Source organism: Pyrus communis, chromosome 8 (assembly GCF_963583255.1).
Source record: "Pyrus communis chromosome 8, drPyrComm1.1, whole genome shotgun sequence".
Classification (NCBI taxonomy): Eukaryota; Viridiplantae; Streptophyta; class Magnoliopsida; order Rosales; family Rosaceae; genus Pyrus; species Pyrus communis.
In genome coordinates, this window is record NC_084810.1 from 152,531 (window position 1) to 178,925 (window position 26,395).

The window sequence follows — 26,395 nt, forward strand, 5'->3', positions numbered from 1 at the left end:
AATCACATGGAATAATACTCATCTCAACATCTTGTAGATTTATTGTTTTGCATGTAAATTATTCTTGTCAAGTAGTGTCCCCATAGTTACCTCTTTTGACATACATTTGTGGTTCATCTTTTACCAAAAAATTTGTAGTTCACCGGAATTTCGGAAAGAATAGAAGAAATTATATCCATGGTACATTACATACACGTATACATATGTGTGTGTGTGTGTTTTGATATATTTCCTAAGACAACTGCTAGCTACCTCGATCGTAAACTAATAAATGATTGATTAGTAGCTCATAGTTTTATCAATCCAATAACATTTAGGTAGGGTGAGTAAGTTTGGTTCTCAATTATTGTAACTTAAGCGACGTCTTTTTTTTGTTACAACTCATAAATATGCCTCGACCAAACTTCCTATCTTGAATTAATGGATTGCTTTAAATTACTAAGTTTGTCTTAATTATGATTTACTCTTTCAAAGAAGATTGATAAAGAAAGCAATTAAGTACAAGAAGTAGAAATTAATTAAGATATATAGGATGATAATTTTTTACCAATGAGTGAGAAAGAAACACATATAAAAGATTTACCATCGCCGACCTTAGTTTTTTTACGTTGGTTTTGTTGTTTGTTTGCCTGGCGCAAGACTATGAGGATCATTTCGTGATATTTCACAACAAAGCTTCCTTGCTAAAAAGCTTCATCTTTGCAAGTTCATTAGAAAGTACTACAAGATTTTGTCCTCTCGTGAGCATTATAATTGGATATACTTATGTAGTTGAAATTTTGTATTGTCTTTTTATTATATTTGTAATCTTGCGTGAAAATAGATTCTTTGTCTTATCATTTTAATTAATTATTGGGATCTTTCTCATTCAAACCAAAAGAAAAAGTCCAATAAACCAAAGGAGCAACAAAGTGATAAAAGGCTGCTAGTGTACGACAAATTGAATTGAATATTCAAGATAGAAGCCAAGCCACCATGGCATCAGCGTGATCATCATCACCAGCAGCAGTAGCAGATTCTCCTTCCCGCAACAAAGACAGCATGTTTTGTCTGTCATGGCCATCCCATAAGTAGTCATGCTCAGTCCGAGCTTGGATAAGTACACTCTCCCAATCCCATAATGTATGATCGTAAGTTCCGAATCCACCAGCAGTATGACCATCCTCCATATCATAATTACTAGCATTTGTCAGTGACATCGAAGAGCCGCATGAATGCAAGTCCCCCGTGACGACTTGTCCGTTTGAGTTTGAGATCGACAACGAGCTCAAATTACCACCGCAGCTTCTGCTCTCTTGCTCCTGATCGTGATGATCATCACTGGCTGCCGTAGTAGTAGTAGTCGTCGTTGTCATCATAATTTTATTTGGACACATGACTAATTGGTCACATGACGATGGTAATTCTGTGTCCTGATGATGATCCGCGTCCGTAAAATGATCAGCATCTTGATGAATGTTTATTTCACTTGCACTTAAAGCCAAAACACCATTTGGATCCAGTATCTCGTCCTCATTAATATCGTCCATCAAGTAGTCAGTAAACCCCAACAACCCTCCATCAATGCCGACAGATTCATTCATATCACCATCGTCGTGTACAAGTGGATGTGGTCCTAAAATTAGTTTTCCGCCATCACTTTCTTTCTGATGATCAATGACCGTTGCCATCATTGATATTCCTCCACCTCCAGTTTCCTGCTGCTGGTCCGGGGCCTCAATTAGTAGCACGTAATCGTCTTGCATGGTGTCCACGGTTTTATTATTATTTTCAGTAGGCAAGGAAGTTGCCTTGTGGACATTATTTAAACGATCATCATCAGCATCAGCAGAAACATCAACGTCTTTGTGGTGGCTCTGGCTCAGCGGGGCCTCGAGGCCTTTGGGTTTGGTGGTCAAGTAGGTTTTGTTCTTCTTCATGGCCCAGCGACTGGTTCTGCCACGTCTTCTTTTAGGAGGGGGAGGACCTAATTCCATAGCTGCCGAAACTTCATGACCAGCTGGTAGGGAACTGGTGCTGATTTCAGTAGTAATGGCGATTGTGGTGGTGTGCCTCCTGAAGGTGTCAATTTTCCTGCTCAAGTGAGAATTCCAGTAGTTCTTTATTTCATTATCGGTTCTTCCTGGTAATTGACTCGCTATCAAAGACCACCTGCATATACATTCATAATCATATTATTCATTAATTAACCAGCAATGATAAATCAAGTTTTCATTTGTATTGCATGCTTAGAAAGAAAAGGAAAGAGCATAATCTACTGTATACTAGATATGATGTGTGTGTGTGTGTGTATCATGTACTGATGATATCTACAGCTAGCTAAGTTTCTCCTTGTTCCCCTTTATATTAAATGTGAAGGGCCAAATTTTATGGTCCCAAAGAAAAATTGTCAAGTAAAGTCAGTTTGATTATAGAACACGAATATAATCGAAATCAGATTCAAATATTAATTCTTAAATTTTAGGAGATACAATTTCCTGGACAAGACTCTTTCTCTAACATACATATAGACAAGAAAATATGTTGAACATTGGTAATTTGCGCTAATTATATGATGGGACGTGGAAGAGAATTTATACATACTATTGCATGATTGGCACAAAACATTGTAGTTTACACTGTACTTACGTCAACTATATCATACAATGTCATATGAAAAAAAATTCTTATTCATAGTATTGCATGATTTTGATATAGAACACCATAATAACTCTGTGTACTCGTGAAATTATAGAATACCATGTGAAGAAAACTTAACTCATAATATCACATGATAAGAATGTATTATTGTAATAACAATTATATATACTCATATCATACAAATCTTTCAAATAGGAGTTTTAATTAAAGACGCCAATTGTTATGTTTTTTTTTTTTTTTTTGGTTGGGTAGATTACGTCTGACAGTTACACGTGAGTTGATATAATCAAGATTCACTACCAAATCAATAGTAGTAGGGTAATATTAGAGAGATTAAAAGTTTTGAAAATTAAGTGACATGGAAGTTAATGATTGATTTATTACTTAAATGTTGATAACATGCTTATTCCTATTGGTTACACATCATTTAGTTTGTAAATTTAATCTTCCTATCATTATCCATAGTAATAGTATCCTTTCTGTGCTTTTACACTTAGATCTCGTCGATGTAGAGTAATGTTTTGAAAATTAAAGTTGTAAACTAAATTTGTAAATTAAATAATATCATCAATAAAAAATAATTACATTAATTAACACTAGCATATGGGCACACACAAAGTGTGTGAGAATTTTTTTTTTTATTTTAATTAGAGATATGTTAGGATTACATGTAAGTAAGACTTTGAAAAAAAAAAAAACAAAATTTGATTGTGTGAAATTACATTTTTATCCCATATTTCTTATTTATGTTGTGTTTTAATTAGAAAGTTAAACTAATAATTTCATAAGATTTTCGTTGACAAAAAATATTTGATTAATTAATAGAGATTTAAATAATAAACAAATTTATAATTTACAATGTCATTTAATTTATAAATTTTAATTCATAGATTTAGTTTCCTGTTGACGTACGGTGTAAGCTTGCTGGTCTAGTTCTAGTTCTAGTTCTTTCTCAACTAACAAAAAAGGCAAATTTATTTGCTGACTAATGACAATGACAATTAGGACATGGACAGCAAACAAAAGAATCCGAAAACTTGAGAACTTGCAACACTCATGACAAGACGATACACAAATATAACAGATATAAAGAGTAATGTTTTTTGTATTATATTTTTGTTTCATATTTTTATATCATTTTAGATGTTATTTGATGTGGATGATCATATCATTTAAATTAGTCAGATTTTTAAATTTAGTTCATTAATTAATAAATTAATAATTAAGAAAAATTATTTAATTAAATGATGATTGTAGTATATAACAAGTCTTTCTCCTCTATTTACTCGAGTTTTGCAAATTTTTCAAATGATGTGACTGTTCACATCAGATGTCACCTAAGATGGTATAAAAATATGGTATAACAAAATGATACGAATAGTATTACTTATATATATATATATATATATATATATATATATATATAGTACCCCTCTCTCCTCTTATTCCCTGTTTTCGTTTTTACGTATTAGTTTTGCTATTTGGTTTGGTAAAATAAGTATGATGTGTGAAGGGGAAGGTGTTGACCTAATTTCACGATAGGGCAATAATATAGTTTAAATTCTTATTTGAAAAAAATTAAATTTATAACATTTCATTTACAAATGAAAATAAAATGAGCGAGAAAATAATTAAAATTAGGCTACTTAAGAATAATTAATGCAAAGGTTATGAGTACGCGACTGACCTATTACCCAAAGAAGCATGCAATTTTATGATGACATCTTCCTCCTGAGAAGAAATATTTCCTCTCTTTAAGTCAGCTCTCAGATAGTTTATCCATCTCAATCTGCAACTCTTACCACACCTCAGCAACCCTTCAAGTTGAAGAATTTATATTATTAGTAATTCGTTAAATTGTACCATGCATTATTATTAACAAATTCATGATCCATTTGTTATAAAAAGAAAGAAAGAAGTAAAAGTAGGTACCAGCATTCTTGGGTAAAGACCTCCAGGAGCCTTCCCCATTGGCCTGGATATAACTGAGTAAGATTTCATCCTCGTCCGCAGTCCACCTTCCCTTCTTGAGACCAACTTTCTCACAGCACGGCGCCCTCCCCATTTCTATCTCTAATTAATCTCTCGACCGAACCAACGATATCGAGTTGACCAAATGCTTGCTGCCTATAATTGTATATAACGTGCAGCAACAGAGATAATTCACAACTCACAAGTAACGGGTCCTCACTGAGACGACGAAGATCACTCTGAGGCTGCGAAGGCGAGGGTTTAAAAAGGTGATTTACACAAGGACAGGGTCCCGCAGGGAGTGATAAGTATGAGCCCCCAGGGCCGAGAGAGAAAGAGTCAGAAAAGGAGGTGGGTGTGTACCATTAAATAAAAAGTTGGATATTTGTTGGTGACGGAGGTGTGGTGGAAGATTGTGCCACGAAGTCTACATGTCCATACCACATCGTGGCTGCCTGTGTGTCCAGGACCTCGTTACGGGGCTTGCATCTCCCACGTTGATGAGCCTCCCGGCCCTCTCTTTCCCTCCCTCCAGACTAGTCAGGTCCTTCCTAAAATATCAAATGTCCTGTTCGTGTTTCTTAGTCTCCAAAATATTTTTTGTCATCTACCTCCCCTCCCACGTCGTACTTTTTTAATATCCAGTCACTTGAATTTGAATCATTCATATATATATATATATATATATGTATGTATGTATGTATAAAAGAAATGAGTGAAGAATCTATCATAAAATCAATTAGTTATATCAGTTCATAGTTTACATTATCCCAACATTTAGTACTCATGGCTGGCGTTCGCATACCTAATCATATTTGTAAGGCTATGTCGGTAGCTGAGTCTACTCTCTACTTTGTATTAGAGATTAAGTAGAGACGTTAATCCTACCTAGCTAGGTAGATGATAATAAGTTGTGAAGTACCGAGTACGTACGTACGTACCAAGTAAAAACAAGTAATGTGCATATGATCATATCAAATCATATTCATACTGAATTTATATTATTGTAATAAAAGCCAACTCGTGATGATTCATGGATATCATTCATATATATAGCTAAGGTTCAGTGTCCTGATCGGCATTACAATGAAGTTTAATTAAAGATATCCAATGTGTATATACTATAAACTATTTAGTTTTATTAGAGCATATCCTCGGTGGAAAACCTTAGTTTAAATTAGATTAATTATATAGTTCGTTCTTTTGAAAAAAATAAAAATAAAAAACTTGCACTGTTTGTGTGCATGCTTATCTTTTGTCAAGTACGAGCCTTGCAGCGTGGGCTTATAACTAAGCAAGTGATTAAAGTTATTAGTTGTATGAATAATTAACTCAAGGGGGTAAAAGATTCATTATCACTTTTTGTGAGATCATATTAAGCGCGTTTGAACTCTCAAGTTAGTAAGGCATACCCACTTCTAATAGGGGCGTAGCAAACAACAATTGTTGTTTCTCATATTCAAAGGAATCCATGTGTTACTAGTTGACTAATGAATGACATGAGTAATCATAAATTTTCATATACATGTTTACGATATATATGCGTCTCCATGTTGCATATAAATGTTTCGTTTTTTATATATTTGATGTTATCAACATTAAAAGATGAAAGAGTGGGCCTAACTGTCTTAAATTTTATAATGAGTTAATCATGATAATTTGATTTAAATTCGACTTAGCAAGAATTGAACTTTATACATCTTACTCACAAATAAAAATAAATAAGACTATACCATAGTAATATTAAGTAGCTATTCCATATAGACGTTAAGTAGGAAAAACAGAAGGAAAAAAGGATGACCTTGGGGATGTCGTGTTACTTTGTGATTCATAACAAAAAATCCATGCATCCATCAATTTTCAAGAAAAGCAACAAGGCATAACGATATTTAATTCTTTTGCTGATGTTGTTCTTGCTCTGCTCTCTCTGGGCCTTTTTCGTTCATTCAGTTCACAGCCTCCGCTTGAAAACTAGAAGAATCCTCGAAGTGTTTATTTCTGCCAGGTGGCAGGTACCACACAAATAATTTTATTTTGTATAATGCTTGTACTCATTTGTAGGAGACGAGTTCATTTCCTCTCACGAATAATTTATATTAACTGTACAATTTTATAATAGGAAGTAATTAATTTTTTAAATTTTCATTGGAAATATCTTTAAAAAAAAATTACTTATTGAAGATTAATTAGTCATTCAAATTTACATTTTAAATTGTTACCAAAAGAAAAAAAAAATTACTGTTTGACGGTTCAAGTAGCAAGTAACATCTTCATAATGAACCTTCTATTTATTTGATACTTTTGAATGATTAAACGATCTCAAATTCGAATGATATTTTGTTAAAATGATCTTCAAATGAAAATTAATAAATTTAAAGTTTTTTTAATAAAACGATATTACCTACATTAAAGGCTTAACCTTACAATAGACTAACAATAATGTGGTTCAAATTCGCCTTAGTAGAGAATCGAACTTAAGACTTTTTTATTTATTTATTTTTATTTTTTTACAAACTATATTATTTACACTAAAGGGGAGGAGATGGTCTTAGCCTCACAATGAGCTACCAATAATGTAGTTCAAATTCGTCTTTGGTGGGAATTGTGACACACCCCGACCTGAAATGTCCACCTGGACTTCGAATTGAGCTGTGCTGGCCGACACCAGGAAGTTGACGAAGTCATAAAGTGTAGTGATGTGGAAAGCGTGAGTAAATTTAAACTTAAAAGTACCTAAATGTAAGAGTGCGCATGCGAGCGTAAATGAACCCATTTCACAAGTGACGTCAGAGCATAATTAAAATACAGTAAGGTAGAATGAGAATTATACCATCGAAGGTAATCACCTATACCAAGATTTGCCAAGAACCCTCGTCAACACGAAAGTTTTGCTACTAAAACCTGGAGGGGCGAAAAACAAAGGTGAGTGGACCTAAAAATAAAGCTTTGTAAAAACCTTTTTGAAAACATTATAACCCCTCATCGTAATACAAGTATAGTTCCAACATATAACATACTATGTATAGTATGAAAATAATTATCGTAAACATGAATATCACCAAGATGCAACAATTCATGATATTCAACATATAAAACGCATGACAACCTATAAATCTGTAATCACCATAACTCAAAAGAATGAACATATAATATCAAGTGCTCATTGACATATGTTGAAACATGAGTTCACTCAGAGATATTCGAACATAAACATGACTGTATGTAATAATGATTTACGTTATAGTACTACAATCACGTAAAGACTAGCGATATGCACATCACATACGAGTCCTAATTGTCTATAACAGTTTAGGACAGGACTGGCACCTACAATGGATCCAAAGTGAGCTTATGGTGCAATGTGAACATACACATGAAAGACTGGCCCTGGCCCTGGCCCCGGGGGAGTATTAACACTAGTGTAGCACACGATGAGCATATAACATAAATATATTCATGCCACAATGATTCGATAATTCTAGTCAACAACGTATTATTTAAATAAAATGTTAATCATGGTCGTATATAAAATCCCATAGTAGTACGCATATATGTGCATCTCGTAGGATTTAGCATAGTTTTGTAAATTATTATAAACGTTAATCTAATCTAGGTATATGTAGTAAATTCTTTATTAAGTATATATATATATATATATATATGTGTGTGTGTGTGTGTGGAAACAAAATAAATATATAGTATTTAAAAGCAAAGATCCACTCACAAATCATGTCGTCTGGTTGAACCCACTCGCGGGCATCAAAGGTCCTTGTGATGTGTTTCACATATATATATATATATGTGTGTGTGTGGAAACAAAATAAATATATAGTATTTAAAAGCAAAGATCCACTCACAAATCATGTTGTCTGGTTGAACCCACTCGCGGGCATCGAAGTTCCTTGTGATGTGTTTCACCAAAGGGAACCGAGTTATAGATGGTGTTGGCTGGAAAAAATAACCTAAAAATGGCTTGGTGGCCACAACTTTTCCCTCACCAGTTTTCTAGGAAACCTTCCCCGAGGTTTTTTTTGCACTTGAACACCATCAAAACATGCACGTAGCTTCAGAACTAGACTTATGAGGGAATGATCAAGGAAGTCCCGAGGCTTACCTTGGTTGGGATTGTGGAGAACTCGCTAGGTTCCATGATAACTCGCCAAGGATAATGGTGGTTCGGTTTAATTTGTAGAGGAAGGGACGAGAGAGAAAAACGAGCTCAAAGCTCTGCCTTCAGTTCTGGTCGTACAAGTGGTTGGTGATGGCAGTAATATGAAAATGGTCTCGTTGTGAGGCTCGCACGGAGACGACGAGGTGGTGTTGCTATGTATTAGTGTACATGGAGGGAAAGGACAAGAGAGATAGAGTTTAAGAGAGGACATAAGGGAGGTGCCCTGAGAACTCGCCGGATTGGTGATAATTGTAACTGGCGTGGTGGTGATGCCCTCGATTTGCGGAGAAGAAGAGAGTTTAAGTATGGGAGGAGTATGGGGTGTGGGCCCCAGGTGGTACACAGCTCAAGGACACAAAAAGAAACACAGAAAATATCTCCCATAAACGTGAAACTACTAAAACACCCTTCATGTTCGTAGTTTTGTAAAATTTTAATTGTAGTGCTAATTTCGATTCTGCTTGCGTCCACGCGTTCGTACTGTTCAGTACTTCAAGAATACAGCAAAATAATAGCTCATACGCTTCACGAAATGACGGTCAATTAAAGTCAACAATCCCACATATAGGGGCATTTTCAACACTTCACTGTTTTAAAAATTAATAAAATCATCGAATATAAGACCTCCCACATACAAATGAAGATGAATACTACTAAATTATAATACTAAGTGGCAACCTAAGAACTCTCAGTTGAAAGATTATAATCGTTAATTTTATGCAGTCCAAAATTACATTATTTCCAAATAGGATATGTGTATACCCATGGGATACAAGCATTATCTGTTTATTTTATTTTTTATTAATATTTGTTTCTGTTATTAATTCATTTGTAACGGGCCCATTGTACCGATGATGTGGACTTCAGCCCACTCAAATTCTGAGCAGAAAAATGAGTAAGACCAATAGCAAGGACGCCACCTTCCTTCCTGGCTCGGGAGGATCTGAGACATGTATGAAAAGCCCACAATCAAGTCTTTTATTATTTAGGCTTTGGTTTTGAATGAAGATAATAATACGCGGCCCATACTTCATTTTCGACGTCGCGGCCTCCAGTCCGGTTCCAGAAGGAACGCGCATTAACGGAAGCGTATCCGACGTGGCAGACTATGATTGGGTGGAACAACTGTACGTTCAACGTGATTGGCCAATCTTGGAGGAAAACACGTTGCCATATGCAATTTGACACAAACTCGGGAATTGACCAAAAAGTGAGTTCAACTTTCATACAGTTTGTTTGGAGAGGAAATCAAATCACAACCAACGGACCAACGCACCAACTCAACACTCCATCCCACGACTTCCCAGGTCTCAGGACTCTCAGGGACTCTCTGGAGGAGGAGGAGGAGGAGGACCCTCGGACCCGCTGTCCGCCGAAGCCAGTCGAGCTACTGTTTCTATTGTCTCTCATTGAATTCAATCGAACAGAGAGAGTTTGAGTGGTTGGGGGTAGATCCACCATCCAAGCCCAGATCTTTCTTTGCGATGGCGCACCACAGAACCAAGCTGTTACTTGTGTTCCTCTTCTTCCTCTCCTTCGCTGTCGCCGCCCTCATTGCGGCGGCAGGGAAGAGCTATTATGAAATACTGCAGGTGCCCAAGGGAGCCTCCGACGAGCAGATCAAGAGGGCTTACCGGAAGCTCGCCTTGAAGTACCATCCTGATAAGAACCCCGGCAACGAAGAGGCCAACAAACGATTCGCCGACATTAACAATGGTATCTTTCCTTCCTTCTTTCTCAAATCTCAGTTCTTTTTCCTAGCTATAATAATCAATGGCAATGATGCTGAGAATAATAATAGGTCCTTTGATTGATTTGATTAGCATACGAGGTGCTTTCGGATAGCGAGAAGAGGAACATATACGATAGGTACGGAGAAGAGGGTTTGAAACAGCATGCAGCTAGTGGAGGCCGAGGTGGCGGCGGCATGGGAATGAACATCAACGACATTTTTTCCGAGTATGCTTCGTTCAATTTTATTGCTATACTTTTCAGTTTCCTTACTCCGTACAATTACTCACATCACATCGTAATTCATTCATGTTAGCAACCTACACCAATTCAAAACTGAAAAACTAGAATTTTAAGATTTAATGTCTCTAATCTATGGACCTGGGGGAGCATGTTTGAGTTTAATTACTTACTTAAAAGTAAGGTAGCAGTAGCTGGTATTGATTCCGAATAACTATTCAATGAGATAGAGAGTATGGGACCACACAAACACTGATTGATCGTGGTTTATCCAATTCAGTCCACGTTGAGTTATGCCTAGATTTTACTATAATGTGGGTTACATTGTAAATATAGAGAACTGAGAGTTTCCAAATGATGAGGAACCAAGGAACCCTAAGATGTGGGTGAGGAGGCCCTTTGCTCTCCACTTCACACATTTAGTGAGGGCTTAGTGAGACCAAAAACAACGGTGCAAACAGCTTTACTTGTTGAACTTTCCATAAAACTCATCTTTTCTTTTTCATATAGGTTTTTTGGTGGTGGACGCCCTACGGAAGAAGAAGATAGAATCATCAAGGGAGATGATGTAATCGTTGAATTGGATGCAACATTGGAAGACCTCTATATGGGAGGCTCGTTAAAGGCAAGAGACATGTATAGCTTTTAAGCTCTCAATTAAGAATATGGGAGGCTCTGTTGTGTTTTCTGACATCTTGTTTCTACGTTTATTACATGCAAGAGAAACCAAGTTTTCCAAGCCTGTAGGCTGGTAGATGTTTCCATTTTTTGTGTGTGTGATTGTACATTGTCCTTATCAGGTTTGGAGGGAGAAGAACATTCTGAAGCCAGCACCAGGCAAGAGACGATGTAACTGCAGAAATGAGGTATATCACAGGCAAATTGGTCCAGGGATGTTCCAACAGATGACAGAACAGGTATATGCTTCAACAAACATTTCTTCCAGCAAAATCTTCTGAGTGCATTTCTATCTCTTTTGTTTCCCTGTCCCTTTCTTCAATTAGTTTCACTGGCTATTATGCTACTACCGTACTTACATACTTTGTTATGCTCTTTCAGGTCTGTGACCAATGTTCCAATGTCAAATATGAAAGGGAGGGATATTTCGTTACTGTTGATATTGAGAAAGGGATGCAAGATGGGCAAGTAAGCTTTCATTCGTCATTTTCTTTTGCAACTTGAATTTTTATTTCTGTCAATATGCTTATGTCAGTTAACAACAGATAACTTCCTCCATATGCGCATATTCGAATATCGCTTCCCAGTGTTTTCATGTATTCCCTCGTATATGTGTTGGTGTTTTAATTCCTGTTGATTCCTTTAGAGTATCATTATGAATCTTCTGAAATATAAGCTTTTAGTGTGAGCGGTAACTTTATTTATTGTTCCACATAAGATTGATGGAACTGCTTGATATTGTTTCAAATCCAGTTCGTAAGTGTAAATTTATGAAACTGGTTGATATTTCAATTTGTGAGTATAACTTTTATGAAACTGGGTTCTGTTTTGCAAAGTCGAAAGTTTCCTGGCTACGGTTGCTCTCATTAGTATACTCATGTCTGATTCGGATGAGATGAATTCTGCCATTTTACAGGAGGTGGTCTTCTATGAAGATGGCGAGCCTATAATTGATGGAGAACCTGGAGATCTAAAAGTTAGTTCTATGACCTTGCCACCTTGTTTAGTAAATTGATAATTCATGGGCCATGTTCTGGCAATAACTGTCCGCATTGTTTTTGCAGTTCCGCATCCGCACAGCAGCTCATGACCGGTTCAAAAGGGAAGGCAACAACTTACACACAACTATCACTATCACACTGGTATGAGCCGAATTAATTTGTGTGTTAGGTTTTATTGTTATCGTTAGCTAGCCAGGTTAGGAAAAAGTTGCAGCTAGCATGAGGACCTTAAAACTGGACATACAAGTTTTTAGGTTGTAGAATGTGGAGTTGATTTCTTGGGCTTACAATGTAATGTATATACAGGTTCAAGCTCTTGTTGGCTTTGAGAAGACTATTAAGCACCTTGATGATCATTTGGTGGACATTAGCTCAAAGGTGAGTGAGCATGGCATGTACTTGTCACCTGTAGGGAAATTTGCTTTAAAATATGTCATGCTTTTCTACCTTAAAATTTCTATGGGGAAAGAAGGGGATGGATAAATAGTATGGGTTAAACTGAGGTTTACGTTGATAACGATGCAGGGAATTACAAGGCCCAAGGAAGTGAGGAAATTCAAAGGGGAAGGGATGCCTCTACATTTCAGCAACAAGAAAGGAGATTTGTACGTAACATTTGAGGTTTTATTCCCGAACTCGGTAACAGATGATCAAAAGACAAAGATCAAGGCGGTTCTGGGATAAGTAAGTAGGAATAGAGGATATATAATTTTGTTTTTGTTTTGGTAGTTTAAAATGTTTTCCAATTGTAACATGATGAGATGAGTAGAGAGACATTAAGAAGGCCCTGAGCCCCTCCTCCTGAGTTTTAGCCAACAGAGCAAAACATTTTACGACAAAAAGGTATCTTTTGTTGTTGTTGTTATATCATCTTTTTGTGAATTTTTTACATGCATTCGACATTCCACAGTAGAGCCGTTAAACTGGATCGTGAATTGGGCCTGGTTAATGGGACGTCCAAAGATTATTGGATAAGGATTGGATTTGGGACTCAAAGTTGTGAAAATTGCAATGTGGGTCAAGTTGTGGTTGGAAGTTGGGGATGAGCTACCTACTTTCCTTGCTGGCTTGCTTGCGAGTTTAGGCTGGTGACTATATTCCAAATTGGCATCCCAATTATTTCCCACCTACAAAAGAAGGGAAGCCGACTCTTTTTGTATGCTTGTGTTGTCGGACGGCGACATAAAAAGTGGATCAACTCTCTTAACATAATTTGACATCAAGACCACCTCCTCATTTAAAGGGACGTCCAAAATTAGAAATAGGTGTGCCTGCCTAGTGCCTCCGAAACATACATTGAGGGGGGAAAGCTCTATTCACCGTAGCTAATAAATTGCCTTTTGTCCTTTGTGTTTTGCCTAACAAGGGTTGGTTTGCCTTCAAAATCCAACTCCGCCGACTTTTCCGTTATAATAGTTTAGCTTCAACCAAGTACTATATACTCAATGGATCACACTATACCATACACCAGTTTTAAGTAGGAACACACACAACACAACACAACAACGCATGGTTTTTGTTTTTAATTTATTTTTGACAAAAAAAAGAGAGTATAAATTACCACGTTGTAATATCCTTACTAATTAGTTTCATAAATAGAAAGTGTTGAGAGAGGGACAGGACGTAGGGCCGTGTTGGTGTGTCATGGCCACGTGTTAAATGTAGAAGAAGTCCGTTCTTTCATACCTAATTCAATATTGTCGACTTTTGTTTTGTTGCTAATCTGTTATGTAGCGAAAGATAGGTACAAAGAAAGATAGAGCCTTTTATTAAGGACACGTCACACATATGATCCAGCCGTAGATTCTGATTCTTTACAGACAAGGATTCTTTCGAGATCCTCTTTGTAAGGATTCGGAAATCAATCAATCATATCAATTTATTGTATATCGTTTAATAAATTTTTGTTAGGTACTATTTATATTTAATTTAAAATTTAAAATTTAAAATAATTTCTAACCATACGATGCACGATAAACGGACACGATTGATTGATCATTCGAATCTCCACAAAGAGGATTCAGAGAGGATTCTATAATAAAGTGAAGACGATGATTCTCCAATGCCACTTTTTTCACGAACAAGGTATACCAAAACTTTCTAAATTCCCTAATGCATTATTATTAATTTGATAGTCTAATAGGGAATATGTATAGCAGCTATTGAAATTTGAACCCAATCAAACCCATAAAATATTTTATGAAGTTGCAAACAATTTAGCGATGAAACGTAAAACGTTAATGCACGCTACATTGCTACAACATTCGGAAATGGAAAATGTTTTCAAATCCAAACCATCGCCTTATTTCTCCATTTGGGTCAAAAAAAGGTTTATTAAACATACAGTTGAGAGAAGCTTGAAAAGGGCGTGACTTGCAAAGTTGCAAGTTTGGTGAGCATTTGTGGTTTTACAAAAAACTCCCTAGATTACAAACAAACCCCTTTCCCTTTTCCCTTTCTTTCCTTTGTTTTCTTACTTTTTCGTCTTCTTCCTCTCTCCGTCTCGCGTTAAAAGGCCCCTCTCTCCCTCTCAGTTCCATTTCCCGTAGCTTCGTGCAAGAAAGAAACACAGACGACCCACCCAAATTTGAATTCAGAGACTTTACTTATTTGTAAATTGTAGGTTAACGCCTTTCAAGTTTTTTATTTGTTTACGTGTTTTGCGAAATCAAACCAAAACCTCCCAACACAAAATCAAACCAAAATCCCCATTAATCATATTTGTTCTCTCTCCCTCTCTCTCCCTCTCTCTCCCTCTCTCTCTTTCTCTATACATCAAAAAGAAGAGGAAAGGAAGACAAGGAAGCAGGGAGTCTCAAGAAATGGATGGTCTTTGTCTGAAAACAACTGCGCCAGGGATACACGGCCTATCTTCCAACATCTCAGCGGCTGCAGCCCTCGATACCCGTACGAGCCCATCTCCGTCTCAGGTGAGCGCCATTGGCTGCTCCTCCGCATCTGGGATTGACAAGTCAACCGTAACCGCGGCTCAGAAAAGGACAACTTCGTTTTCCGGATTCTCATTCAAGCACCCTCTGAAATCCTTATGGCCTGGAGCAGCAAGAGGAGGTGGACCCGCCTACAATGGGATGGCTCTCGACGACGCCGTCCCCTTGTCCTCTAAGGAGGAGGGCGAGCAGGAGGAGAAGGAGGAGGAGCTCCAGAGTGCGACCAGGGCGTCGGACGGTCAAAGTGGGAACTGGGTTTTGAAGATTTTGCACGTGAGGTCTCTCTCTCTACCCAGGAGAGAGGAACAGCAGGGAGGCAAGAGTGGCGGCGTTGCAGAGCTACCCACGGGAGATAGAAAAACATCGGTGGATGATGACTCGGAGGAAGACGATGACGACAACAATTGTTGTAGTGTTTCAGATGAGGCCGAGTTTGATCAAGACACGTTTTGTCGGTTGCTTCGGAAGGTCTCGTTGGCGGAGGCGAGGTTGTATGCTCAAATGTCGTATTTGGGGAGCTTAGCTTATTGCATTCCTAAAATCCAGGTACGCACACATCATTCCTTCATTCCCAATTGAGGTTTCTATAATTTCTATAATTTCTGATTTGGTTTGGTCCCAATTTCCCTTGTTACAATTTCTCGTGTTTTGTAATCCAGCAATTTTGGTCATCTTTGATTTGATTGCCTGACCAGTTAGTCCTATTAGGCTGCTTCTTCGAAATCGGTTTTTGTAGCTTCCTATTTTGTTTGTCTGCGTCTTCTTTTAATGTCTCCATAATTTCTTCAATCCAGCACTTGTATCTGGTAAGCCATTTAAATGGGCTCATTCATGAGTCATAAGACCTCGTCGTCTGAATTCTGGAAAATCTTATGGAATTTGTCTTCCTTTGACGTGCGTCTGCGCCTGAGGTAGTGAATTCTGCATTTGATAGGAATGTGATTTAATAGATATTAGTTGTTTACCTCGGTTAGGAAATTTTCTGTGTTAAGATGAAGTTTATACATCTTGTAATAAGGCATCACTCGGGTCTTGTGTTCTGTTGTTTATCGATTCGCAGTTTGGTTATCTACTCGTTTGATGACGTTACTGACTTCTTAATAACTTGAGGTTCATGATATGTATATGATGCTATAGTTACATTTTGCCTTAAATCAGATAATCACTCCCCGAATCTCACATATTCCATCTCATGTATCTAATTTACCATCAACCAATTCAATTCCTATATAAAGGCTACTTGCATAATAAGAACTTATTCTGACTTAGTTTCAAATTCAGACAGGAAATCTTCTAAGAAGTTATGGTCTGCGTTTTGTTACTTCTTCAGTAGAGAAGAAGGAATTGACTACTAAAACTGAGAAAGATCAGGAGTCAGCTGAGATTCGAGAAACTGAAAAAAACCTTAAGGAAGACAAGGAAGAAGATGCCGAAGTAAAGGAGCAAAAGAACTATGGATATCGAATAAGTCCATCTGCTGCTTATCAAATTGCTGCTTCTGCAGCTTCCTATCTGCATTCTCAAACAACGAGCATACTTCCATTCAAATCCTCAGAGACCGAGGCAGAAAAAGACTACCCTGAAGAAGGCAGTGAAAGAAGTGAAGCTGTTAATAGGATGAACTCAGAAGTGGCTTCTTTAATGGCAACCACCGACTCAGTTACAGCTGTGGTTGCTGCAAAGGAAGAAGTAAAGCAGGCTGTTGCAGATGACTTAAATTCAACAATTTCATCACCTTGTGAATGGTTCGTATGTGATGATGATCGAAGTGGCACCAGATTCTTTGTCATTCAGGTAAGGAAACCGATTGTGGTTTTATACTTCTGTTTCAGAGAATATTTCCCGGTTTTATAATTTACTTACCAGCTCATTTGTTTTCTATACTTGACCTCCGATCTACATGTTTTGCAGGGGTCTGAATCACTAGCATCCTGGCAAGCAAATCTACTTTTTGAGCCCATTCAGTTTGAGGTTAATCCCTTCTCCACATTTTCTTTAGTTTTCCTAGTCTTTGTATTGACCTTGTTTGTATGAGATGATTGAAGAATGCTCTTTTAAGTAATTACTTATTGAATGAATCTTCTTTTTCTAGGGACTGGATGTGCTTGTGCATAGAGGCATATACGAGGCAGCGAAAGGGATATACAAACAGATGCTGCCTGAAGTCCATGCTCACCTCAAATCTCATGGTGACCATGCAACCTTTCGTTATACTGGGCATTCTTTAGGGGGAAGCTTGGCACTCTTAATAAATCTCATGTTGCTTATACGGCTAGAAGTGCCAATTTCTTCCCTGCTTCCTGTTATTACTTTTGGTGCACCATCCATTATGTGTGAAGGTGATCAATTGCTTCGCAAGCTTGGATTACCGCGAAGTCATGTTCAGTCTATTACGTTGCACAGAGACATTGTACCCCGTGCCTTCTCTTGCAATTATCCAAATCATGTGGCAGAGCTTCTCAAGGCTTTGAATGGGAACTTTCGGAATCATCCCTGTCTCAATAACCAGGTAAGACTAATACTGTCTCATAAAGATCACAATAGGAGAACAGAAGAAACATTGAATATATCTGTTTCATCATTCCCCTGATTTTGACATTTATAGCTGATCATTTTTGTCTTTCCTCAAAACAGAAGCTACTGTATTCTCCAATGGGGGAGATCCTGATTCTTCAACCAGATGAGAAATTTTCCCCAAATCATCATCTTCTTCCAGCAGGCAGCGGTCTGTATCTTCTAAGCTGTCCTCTGTCTGATGGCAGTGATGCAGAGAAGCAGCTCCGCGCTGCACAGTTGGTATTCCTAAACTCACCACACCCACTTGAAATCTTAAGTGATCGGTCTGCATATGGTTCAGAAGGAACCATTCAAAGAGATCATGATGTGAATTCTTACTTAAAATCTGTTCGCGGGGTAATTCGGGAAGAGCTTAGCCAGATCAGAAAGGCCAGGAGACAGCAGCGCCGCAAGGTGTGGTGGCCCTTGATAGCACCCCGAAGCAAGCATGCAGGAGGTGTGATTGTGGGAAGGACTGTTGCCTCAATCAACCTGGGGCAAGAAGAGCAATTAAACTTTTCGGGCGCAGTACAGACGGGAAAAGAAACGTTGAAACGGTTCAGTAGACTTGTTGCATGGGAGCACATGCATTTGTTTGTGGTGCTTTTGGTACCGGCGCGATTGTTAGTCTTGGGGGCATACAGCATCATCAGTTTCCGGTGACTAAGCAGTAATCTGGCAGTATTAGGTTACGAGGCATCAGGGAGGCGGCCGATTCATGTTACGTTTCATGTTTTATGGGTGGCGGGTGGGTGGCGGAACAATTAGATGATTCTTTATTCAATTTGTTTGCTTGTTAGAGATAGAACGCAAAATCCAAAGTGGGTGTTGTTTCTTGTTCCATTCTCATTTCTCAGAGACTTGACGAATGTCGAGCTGGATACTCCTATGTAAACAAGATGAAATTATTATGAATCTCTTGTTAATGAAACATACATATTTTGTACATTTTATGATTTTTTTTTTTTAATTTTTTCAGAAATTTGCAAAATTGGCAGAAAACCGTGAGTTTAACCCTTTGCAAGATCCTTTGAATGCGCATTAAGGAAAATATCACGAAGCCATTTGGAATCAGTGCTACATTGACTGTCACATTTATTCATCACTAAAAGATGCCATAGGCAGAACACATTTTCGATGGCCACAACATCTATTCATCACTGAAAGATGCCACACCATCGGTGGGTGGCAAGAACAAATTTCCGATCAGATTCCCACAAACAACAATTGCCTACCAAAACAAAAGCATATATATCATCCGATGGCCAACGGCACAACACAGTATGCTTCCTACATTATGTTTCTTGTGCACATATAACTTTTGAGTCAATTCACATTCATTCAGAATCGTAAGTGTTTTACTTTGTGAAACCGAGAAGAAAGCCCACATAGCGAAGGGGAAGTTGGGTTCTTATTTTCTTACAGATTAAGTTTACCAGCCAAGTACCACGAGTGCATAGCAAGGCTGCCAAATGCCAAGATGTTGGCCAGAGATGACAGCCCGTGAATCATACCAAACTTCTTATTCATGGCTGCCAGTTTTGGGTTTTCCTTTGCAACTTGCATATTCTTTGACCATCCAACTTCTTCCCCAATGTTCTGCTCCCTCTCCACCTTATGCCTTTGCTTCATCATCTGCACCCACCAGCACCGTGACAGACAGTGACGACATGCACATGTTATGGTCCAAATAAACCAACAACTTCACAGTGAGCGTCAGCGACTTAACCAAAGAAACACATGGACAGAGTTGTGATACGTTTTATCTACCTAATCCGCAGACAGACATAATCACAAACTGGAGATAGTATTGCAAGGTCAGGAAACTTATGAAATGAAAAATGCACAGCAGTTTGCAATTACCTCGATAGTCATGGGAGTGAAGACGAACAGATTGGTGAGATTGAAAGCAAAGGAAGAGAGCAAAAAGCCGAGCTGGTACTTGTCGGCAACAGAGGAAGAGCTCCACGGATGCAAATACCCAAACGACCCAGCTGATACTGCGAGGCATATCCCAACCATGGTGAAATAAGCCGGAAACATCTTGCTCTGAAGATTCCCGAACTGATGCCGCGGAAGATTCCTATTTTCCAATTCATCAATCATTCAATTTTTTGTTAATCTTCTCCTTTAACCAAAATACAAAATTACTGACAAAAAATGGAAATTCAAGAGAAGATAAAAAATGAATACTTGAACATGATGATGCCGCCGATGAAAGTGACCCAGAGAGCGGCGCCGAATGCGGTGGAGAAGCAGAGCAGATGAGCCAGCTTTAGGTAGGTGGAGAGGGTGGGCGATTTCAGACCGTCCGATTTCGATCCAAAGGTCTCCGGGGAGAATATCACTCCGATGGCCAAGAAAGCCACGGCTGCTAGGAATCGCGTCAACCAAGCCATGGCAAGAGATTGAACGATTGAAGCTTGAAGCTTTTACCTACTTTCTCTCTCACTAATCTGTCTATGCCTAGTAGTCTCTACTCTCTCACTATTTTCTTCCTCTCTGGAATTGTCGAAAATGGTTGGTAGGTGCTTTTGCTTATTTCATTCGCCCACCGTCTTTGACTCTCCATTCACAATTCAAGCTAGTTTTATTCCTGACCGTTGGATTCACCAATCCGGTCTGATCGAAGAGTTGATGATTCACTCGGCCGGTTTATGGGCTTCATGGCCCATTAATCTTGGCGGTAATGGGCAGCGATACGGTTCAACATCTGTCATGCCGCCGATCCACGTGGCGCGCTCGCACAAATTAGACCTCCCGCCACTGCACCAAAATAAGAAAAAAATGAAAGAAAATTCCCGACCTTTTTTAATTATAAAATAATAATAATTTTCATTTTCATTTTTTCCCCGAACAGTGAGTCGGTCTGCGAGCCTTCCTCCACAAGTTTCAGGCTTTAAGCAAAGCAGATGAGATTGCAGAAGCCATTGCACCCTCACCCCTTGAATCGCGCCTTTCTTCCTTTTCCTTTTTGGGTTTTATTACTGGTTGAATCTTGGGTTTAGGCTTTAGTTATTTCACTGCTGAGACGCAACTGAGAGAGCGAGAGAGTTGAAAGGATTCAAATATCCCTCCCTTTTTTAATAAAAAAAATAATCAATAATTTTCATTTTTCCCCCCGAACAGTGAGTCGGTCTCTGAGTCTTCCTCCGCAAGTTTTAGGCTTTAAGCAAGCAGATGAGATTGCAGCCTCACCCCTTGAATCGCACCTTTCTTCCTTTTCCTTTTTGGGTTTTATTACTGGATGAATCTTGGGTCTAGGCTTTAGTTATTTAACTGCTGAGACACGCACTGGGAGAGCGAGAGAGTTGAAAGGATTCAAATTTCAATGACGGGGGGAGGTTCAACGCCCGAGACGTTTGCCGGCGTCCGTTTCCTTCTCTTGGGATTTGACCCCTTTGACGAGCACCAGGTCCTCCTTCCTCCTTCCCCCTTGTATCTTCAGTCTAAGGAATTTCAAATATCTCATATTTCCATGTGTAATGTGGTAGCCTTGCTTAGTTTTGTGTTTATGAATCGCGTAGGTTCGATCTAAGCTGGTAGATTGCGGCGGAGTGGATGTTGCCCACTACTCCCCCAATTGTACCCACGTCATTGTCGATAAAATTGTGTATGTAAGTCTATTTTTCCTTGTAATTTCTTCTTCAAGCTTCTGTTTTGACGCTTTAAGACGTTCATGCTATGTGTCCGTTTCTGCGTTTATTGTAGAATTAGTGAAAGAATGCTGTATTATGTGCATTTTCCTACATTTTGTAGGATGATCCCGTATGTGTTGCTGCTCGAAATGACGCCAAGACGCTCGTCACCGCTTTATGGGTCCATCATAGTTTTGATGTTCGACTCCCCGTTGATCCTGCTTCGGTGAGTTTTGTTTCCCTTCTTTCTCAGTCTTACTTGTCTTATCATTTTCCAGTTCTGCTCCTTTCTTTTGTTTTGGGATCAAGCTTCTTGAACATGTCCTCATTCCCAGTGAAGTTTTCCATTTATTCATTTATTTAATACATGATAATGCACAGTTTCAAAGTTCCAATTTCACTGAATCTTTATGTGAAAACTCGAGCTGCCATAGTTTAAAGAACCTTGGAGTCTGCAAGTACTGTTCTGTTTTAATATTATCCTTTTGCACAGATTATATACAGACCTCTTAGAGATTTGAATGGTATTCCGGATGCCAAGGGACTTATTGTATGCTTGACTGGATATCAACGACAAGATAGAGATGACATTATGGTACGCATTTCTAGTTTTTTGGCAATGCTTCTGATATAGGCCCTACTGGAGACTGGAGATTTGTAACATGTGCCTGTCTCGTGATTTGTTTTTGTTTTCTTTATCAGACCATGATTGGGTTAATGGGTGCTAAGTTTTCTAAGCCCTTGGTGGCAAACAAAGTCACCCATCTCGTGTGCTACAAATTTGAGGGTATGCATTTTATCTATTCTCTGTTATGCATTCTTCTTTAGCTCTTTACTTTTATATCTACGAAACAAATGGTTTTTATATTGTCAGGGGAGAAGTACGAACTTGCCAAGAAAATCCCAAAGATGAAGCTGGTCAACCATCATTGGTTGGAAGATTGGTAAGTTCATGTTCTGTTCACTCTCTTATGTTTTAAAATTCTGATATTATTTGGCATCTATTCAGATTGTTGAAACAAAAGAAAAGAAACTTTCCATCCCTATGAATTGTTTATTTGTTTCCGTCTAAGCTCCTTTTTACATGCTTCAGCTTAAGGGATTGGCAACTTCTTCCAGAAGATAAGTACAAGACTAGGTGAGTTGGTTGCGTGTGAACTTTTGAACTATATTTTTCACTATAGACCTGCAAATTTATATGCTGATCACTCACTCTCTCAACAGTGGGTATGAACTGGAGATGATGGAAGCTGAGGCTAGAGATTCAGAAGATGAGGCTGAAAACACATTTGTGAAGCAAGCTGGGGTGAGAAGCATGTATAAGAGTCCTCACAATATAAAAGCTGGCTCACCAACAACACCTAGATTGCCTATACCAGAAGGAGAGATGCCTAATGTTCCCTTGGTTTTTAATAATGCCATTGGCAACTTATCAGTTCCTCGGAATTAGAATAAATTGGATCAAGCCTCAAGTGTTTCTAATTCTTATGTTTCCAAGGGATTAAGTTGTCAGGATGCATGCCAGTTGAGGGCTGCTGGTGGCGGTGACCTAAATGATCAACATCACGGAACCCCTGATCCTAAGGTGAGAGATGATTTCATAACTAATTGTGGTTCTGCTGAAAGGGCTTCTCACTCGGCTGGGAAATTAAGCTACTCAAGGCAAACCTCATGGAGGCCAACACTTCCACTACACATGGGATATAAATCAGGCCGTGGTAGTGTGTCTTCTAAAGTACCCATTCGCAAATTAAATGCCAATGATGATTTGGCCTCTTACACTTTGAACGCAGATCAAGCAGATGAAAAATTTGACTCCAATTGTGTTGAAGTCCCTTTAAAAGATACTAATTTACAGAACAGAGAAGAGTCAAGTGGTATATTTCCTCAGAAAAGGGTGATGGATCTCTCTTATGCTAGCTCCAAATCACAGAAGACAAATCCGGGTGCAAAATCAGGCAGTATGCATAGTCCTTCATCTAGTATTAGATCTCCAAAAGTAAAGCCTACATCTTTGATTGATGGTTCATGCGAGACTACTAGCCATTATATCGTTGCAAAAGATGACTACTCTCTGGATAAAACTGGCAATTTGAATGCTGCAGGAAATTCAAGTGCTTTGACTTTCTCTGCCGCTGCGATCTCAAACACGGGGAAAGATGAAAATACAAACACGAAATCATCTCCAACCACTTTTCGAAGATTAAGAAAATCCAGCTTATCCAGCAAGCCTGGCATTGCAGATTCTGCTGAGGAAAAGACTACAACTGCGGTCAGCAAAACGGTGGAACTGCAAAATCAGCCCCAAAATGTGGGGGGTTCATCTCCAAGTAATGAAAATTCGGTGAATAATAGTTCCAACGACCCTGCTAGTCTGAACTTGCTTAAAGAGAGAAATAATGACTTGGTAACAAAACATCTTAAGCAGAAGGTGAAGTCCAAGAAGACTCTAGGTTCTTGGCCTAAGTTAGTTTCTGCTAGCCAAAAGGGGTCTGTGCACTTATATAAAGATGCCTCCTTAAATGATACTAAAAAATCCCCTGATCCCACGAAGCTTGGTGTGCTCTGTCCAGATGTTAATTTTGAGCCCCCAAACGAGGTGGAGGGAAAAGATGTTAACATGTCTGCAGATGTTGCTGAGAAAAACAGTGAATCTATGGATGATGAAACTGAGGCTCCGGAGGAAGAAAGTGAACATAAATTGGAGAATGTACTTCATGAAGCTAAGGGTATGGTGGCCCAGGCAACAAGTAAATGTGTTACTATGGATGATAGTTCAGGACAGGAGCAGCACCTACAGGATCACTCTGATGCCTGTGCTCCTCGCGATGTAATGGCCAAGTCAGGATCTGACAACATTTATCTGCTGGTTGAGTCAACTGCAAACGGAAATGCTGTCAAGGGAAAGAAGAACCAAGGGAAAAAGCGTGCTTTGGGTAAAACCAAGCTGAAAACTGTTCCCCCTGTCACGGATGTTGTGAAGCCTAACAAAGTTGTCTCTGAGGAAAATACTCGGAATGATAACACTGGGGTGACAGAGAAGAAACAAGAAAAAAGACGTGCAGGTTTAGTAGGCAAATCTAAGTGCCGTGGTGTGCCCCAAAATAAGTTAGAGAACTCTTCCGAAATGAAGGAGAACAGGCCAACTGTTGGTGGAGATCAAACTGTAAGCAAGTCCAAACAGCAGGCAGAAAAATCAACAGCTAAATCTGATATAACTCCGTTGAAGATAATTCAAACATCTGTGGAGAGAAGTAACAATCCTTCAACACCCGAAGGGAAGGCTCCAAGCAAAGATAAAATTGAACCTGTAAGGTTTATTCTGAGTGGGCACAGATTTCAAAGAAAGGAGTTTCAGAAAGTTGTCAAGCGTTTGAAAGGACAATGTTGCTGGGATTCTCATCACTGGTCTTACCAGGCAACGCACTTCATCTCTCCAGATCGAGTTGGCAGGACAGAAAAGTTTTTTGCAGCTGTAGCGTCTGGAAGGTATTTATGTTATTGTTATCTCATTAGCGTGCCCTTATCCTGGGATTCTTGGGATCAGCTAATTGAATTTTCACAGTGCAAATGGATGCTTTAATGTTTTCTACGTTGAGTGCAGGTGGATTCTTAAGAGTGATTATCTGGAAGCTAGTGATAAGGAAGGAAGGTTTTTGGAAGAAGAACCTTATGAATGGTACAAGAATGGTACCATCAATTTGGAGGCCCCAAGGAAGTGGCGGCTCTTGAGAGAGAGAACAGGCCATGGTGCGTTCCACGGAATGCGCATTATCATATATGGTGAATGTATTGCACCACCTTTGGTATGTCATTTTTCCCAATTTTAATTTCGATTTTTTTTACATTGTTCTGATGCAAATTGTGCCTTATCTTTTGCCAAAGAACATTAGATATCTTTCTCAAATAGTCCAATTCTTTTTTCATGCTTATGGGGGATGTTATTGCTCGGAATCCATTGAAAGCCAACTAGAGAGTTAACCAGAATGTGCACTTCTTGTCTTCAAACAGGATACTCTGAAGCGTGTCATGAAGGCTGGTGATGGAACAATTTTGGCAACTTCTCCTCCTTACACCCGCTTCCTTAAGTCAGGGGTTGACTATGCCATTGTCAGTCCAGGCATGCCCCATGCCGATATGTGGGTACAAGAGTTGTTGAAGCATGAGATACCCTGCGTTGTGGCCGATTACTTGGTTGAGTACGTGTGCAAACCTGGGCACCGGCTTGACAGACACGTGCTATACAACACCAATGCGTGGGCAGAGAAGTCATTTGAGAGAGTGCAGAGCAGGGCGAAGGACATGGTGGGGGAAGCGTTTACAGGTGAGGATGGTGATGATTCTAGTTGCGGTGGTGGTAGTGATATAGCTTGCGTGGTGTGTGGGTGTGGGGAGAGAGGAGAGGTGATGTTGATATGCGGCAACGAAAGTGGGAGCGTGGGGTGTGGAATTGGTACTCATATCGAGTGCTGCAGTCCACCGCTCGAAAGTATTCCGGAGGATGACTGGTTTTGTCCAAACTGTAGTTGGAGCAAAAACAGCACCAAGTCTTCCAAGAAAAGGAAGAAGGGTTTGTTGGTTGACAGTTAATGGCTTGTAGAGCAGAGTAAAACTACTGTATTGTAAATCTGTAATCGTACGATGATATTGATTTTGATTAATAAATGCACACAAGAGAAGAGAAGTGAAGTTGTTTTCTGAGTTGTGACTGGGCCATGTTAATGTATGATCACAACATTCATACATCACGTGTTTGTTTACTTCTAGTTCTATCACCACCAGAAAATTTTTAAATTGTCCGGTATTTAAGTAGGTACTTTA

General features: G+C 38.8%; 6 protein-coding genes across 6 annotated transcripts; 4 read left to right on the forward strand and 2 right to left on the reverse strand.

Moving 5' to 3' along the window:
* Positions 1–826: 826 nt before the first annotated feature.
* Positions 827–4,895, reverse strand: LOC137743799 (transcription factor MYB11-like). Its single transcript, XM_068483737.1, has 3 exons — positions 4,573–4,895; positions 4,328–4,457; positions 827–2,151 (listed from the first exon to the last, which is right to left on the reverse strand). Exons 1-3 carry the CDS (start codon positions 4,703–4,705, stop codon positions 954–956), a joined length of 1,461 nt encoding a protein of 486 aa, XP_068339838.1. The 5' UTR covers positions 4,706–4,895; the 3' UTR covers positions 827–953.
* A 5,086-nt stretch (positions 4,896–9,981) lies between these two features.
* LOC137742623 (dnaJ protein ERDJ3B) lies at positions 9,982–13,274 on the forward strand. Its single transcript, XM_068482533.1, has 9 exons — positions 9,982–10,498; positions 10,606–10,741; positions 11,264–11,378; positions 11,554–11,670; positions 11,813–11,899; positions 12,348–12,407; positions 12,496–12,573; positions 12,739–12,810; positions 12,958–13,274. The coding sequence occupies exons 1-9, from the start codon at positions 10,267–10,269 to the stop codon at positions 13,114–13,116; spliced, it is 1,056 nt and encodes a 351-aa protein (XP_068338634.1). The 5' UTR covers positions 9,982–10,266; the 3' UTR covers positions 13,117–13,274.
* Positions 13,275–14,877: 1,603 nt separating this feature from the next.
* LOC137742525 (phospholipase A1 PLIP2, chloroplastic-like) lies at positions 14,878–19,015 on the forward strand. Its single transcript, XM_068482415.1, has 5 exons — positions 14,878–15,926; positions 16,662–17,174; positions 17,292–17,351; positions 17,473–17,889; positions 18,015–19,015. The coding sequence occupies exons 1-5, from the start codon at positions 15,255–15,257 to the stop codon at positions 18,597–18,599; spliced, it is 2,247 nt and encodes a 748-aa protein (XP_068338516.1). The 5' UTR covers positions 14,878–15,254; the 3' UTR covers positions 18,600–19,015.
* A 148-nt stretch (positions 19,016–19,163) lies between these two features.
* On the reverse strand, positions 19,164–20,482 carry LOC137742526 (uncharacterized). Its single transcript, XM_068482416.1, has 3 exons — positions 20,130–20,482; positions 19,800–20,019; positions 19,164–19,571 (listed from the first exon to the last, which is right to left on the reverse strand). The coding sequence occupies exons 1-3, from the start codon at positions 20,333–20,335 to the stop codon at positions 19,356–19,358; spliced, it is 642 nt and encodes a 213-aa protein (XP_068338517.1). The 5' UTR covers positions 20,336–20,482; the 3' UTR covers positions 19,164–19,355.
* Positions 20,483–20,782: 300 nt separating this feature from the next.
* On the forward strand, positions 20,783–26,275 carry LOC137742751 (BRCT domain-containing protein At4g02110-like). Its single transcript, XM_068482693.1, has 10 exons — positions 20,783–21,351; positions 21,464–21,553; positions 21,696–21,800; positions 22,068–22,169; positions 22,277–22,361; positions 22,449–22,518; positions 22,668–22,712; positions 22,799–25,063; positions 25,179–25,380; positions 25,586–26,275. The coding sequence occupies exons 1-8, from the start codon at positions 21,268–21,270 to the stop codon at positions 23,022–23,024; spliced, it is 807 nt and encodes a 268-aa protein (XP_068338794.1). The 5' UTR covers positions 20,783–21,267; the 3' UTR covers positions 23,025–25,063; positions 25,179–25,380; positions 25,586–26,275.
* LOC137741764 (uncharacterized) lies at positions 23,271–26,164 on the forward strand. Its single transcript, XM_068481483.1, has 3 exons — positions 23,271–25,063; positions 25,179–25,380; positions 25,586–26,164. Exons 1-3 carry the CDS (start codon positions 23,271–23,273, stop codon positions 26,162–26,164), a joined length of 2,574 nt encoding a protein of 857 aa, XP_068337584.1.
* Positions 26,276–26,395: the final 120 nt, after the last annotated feature.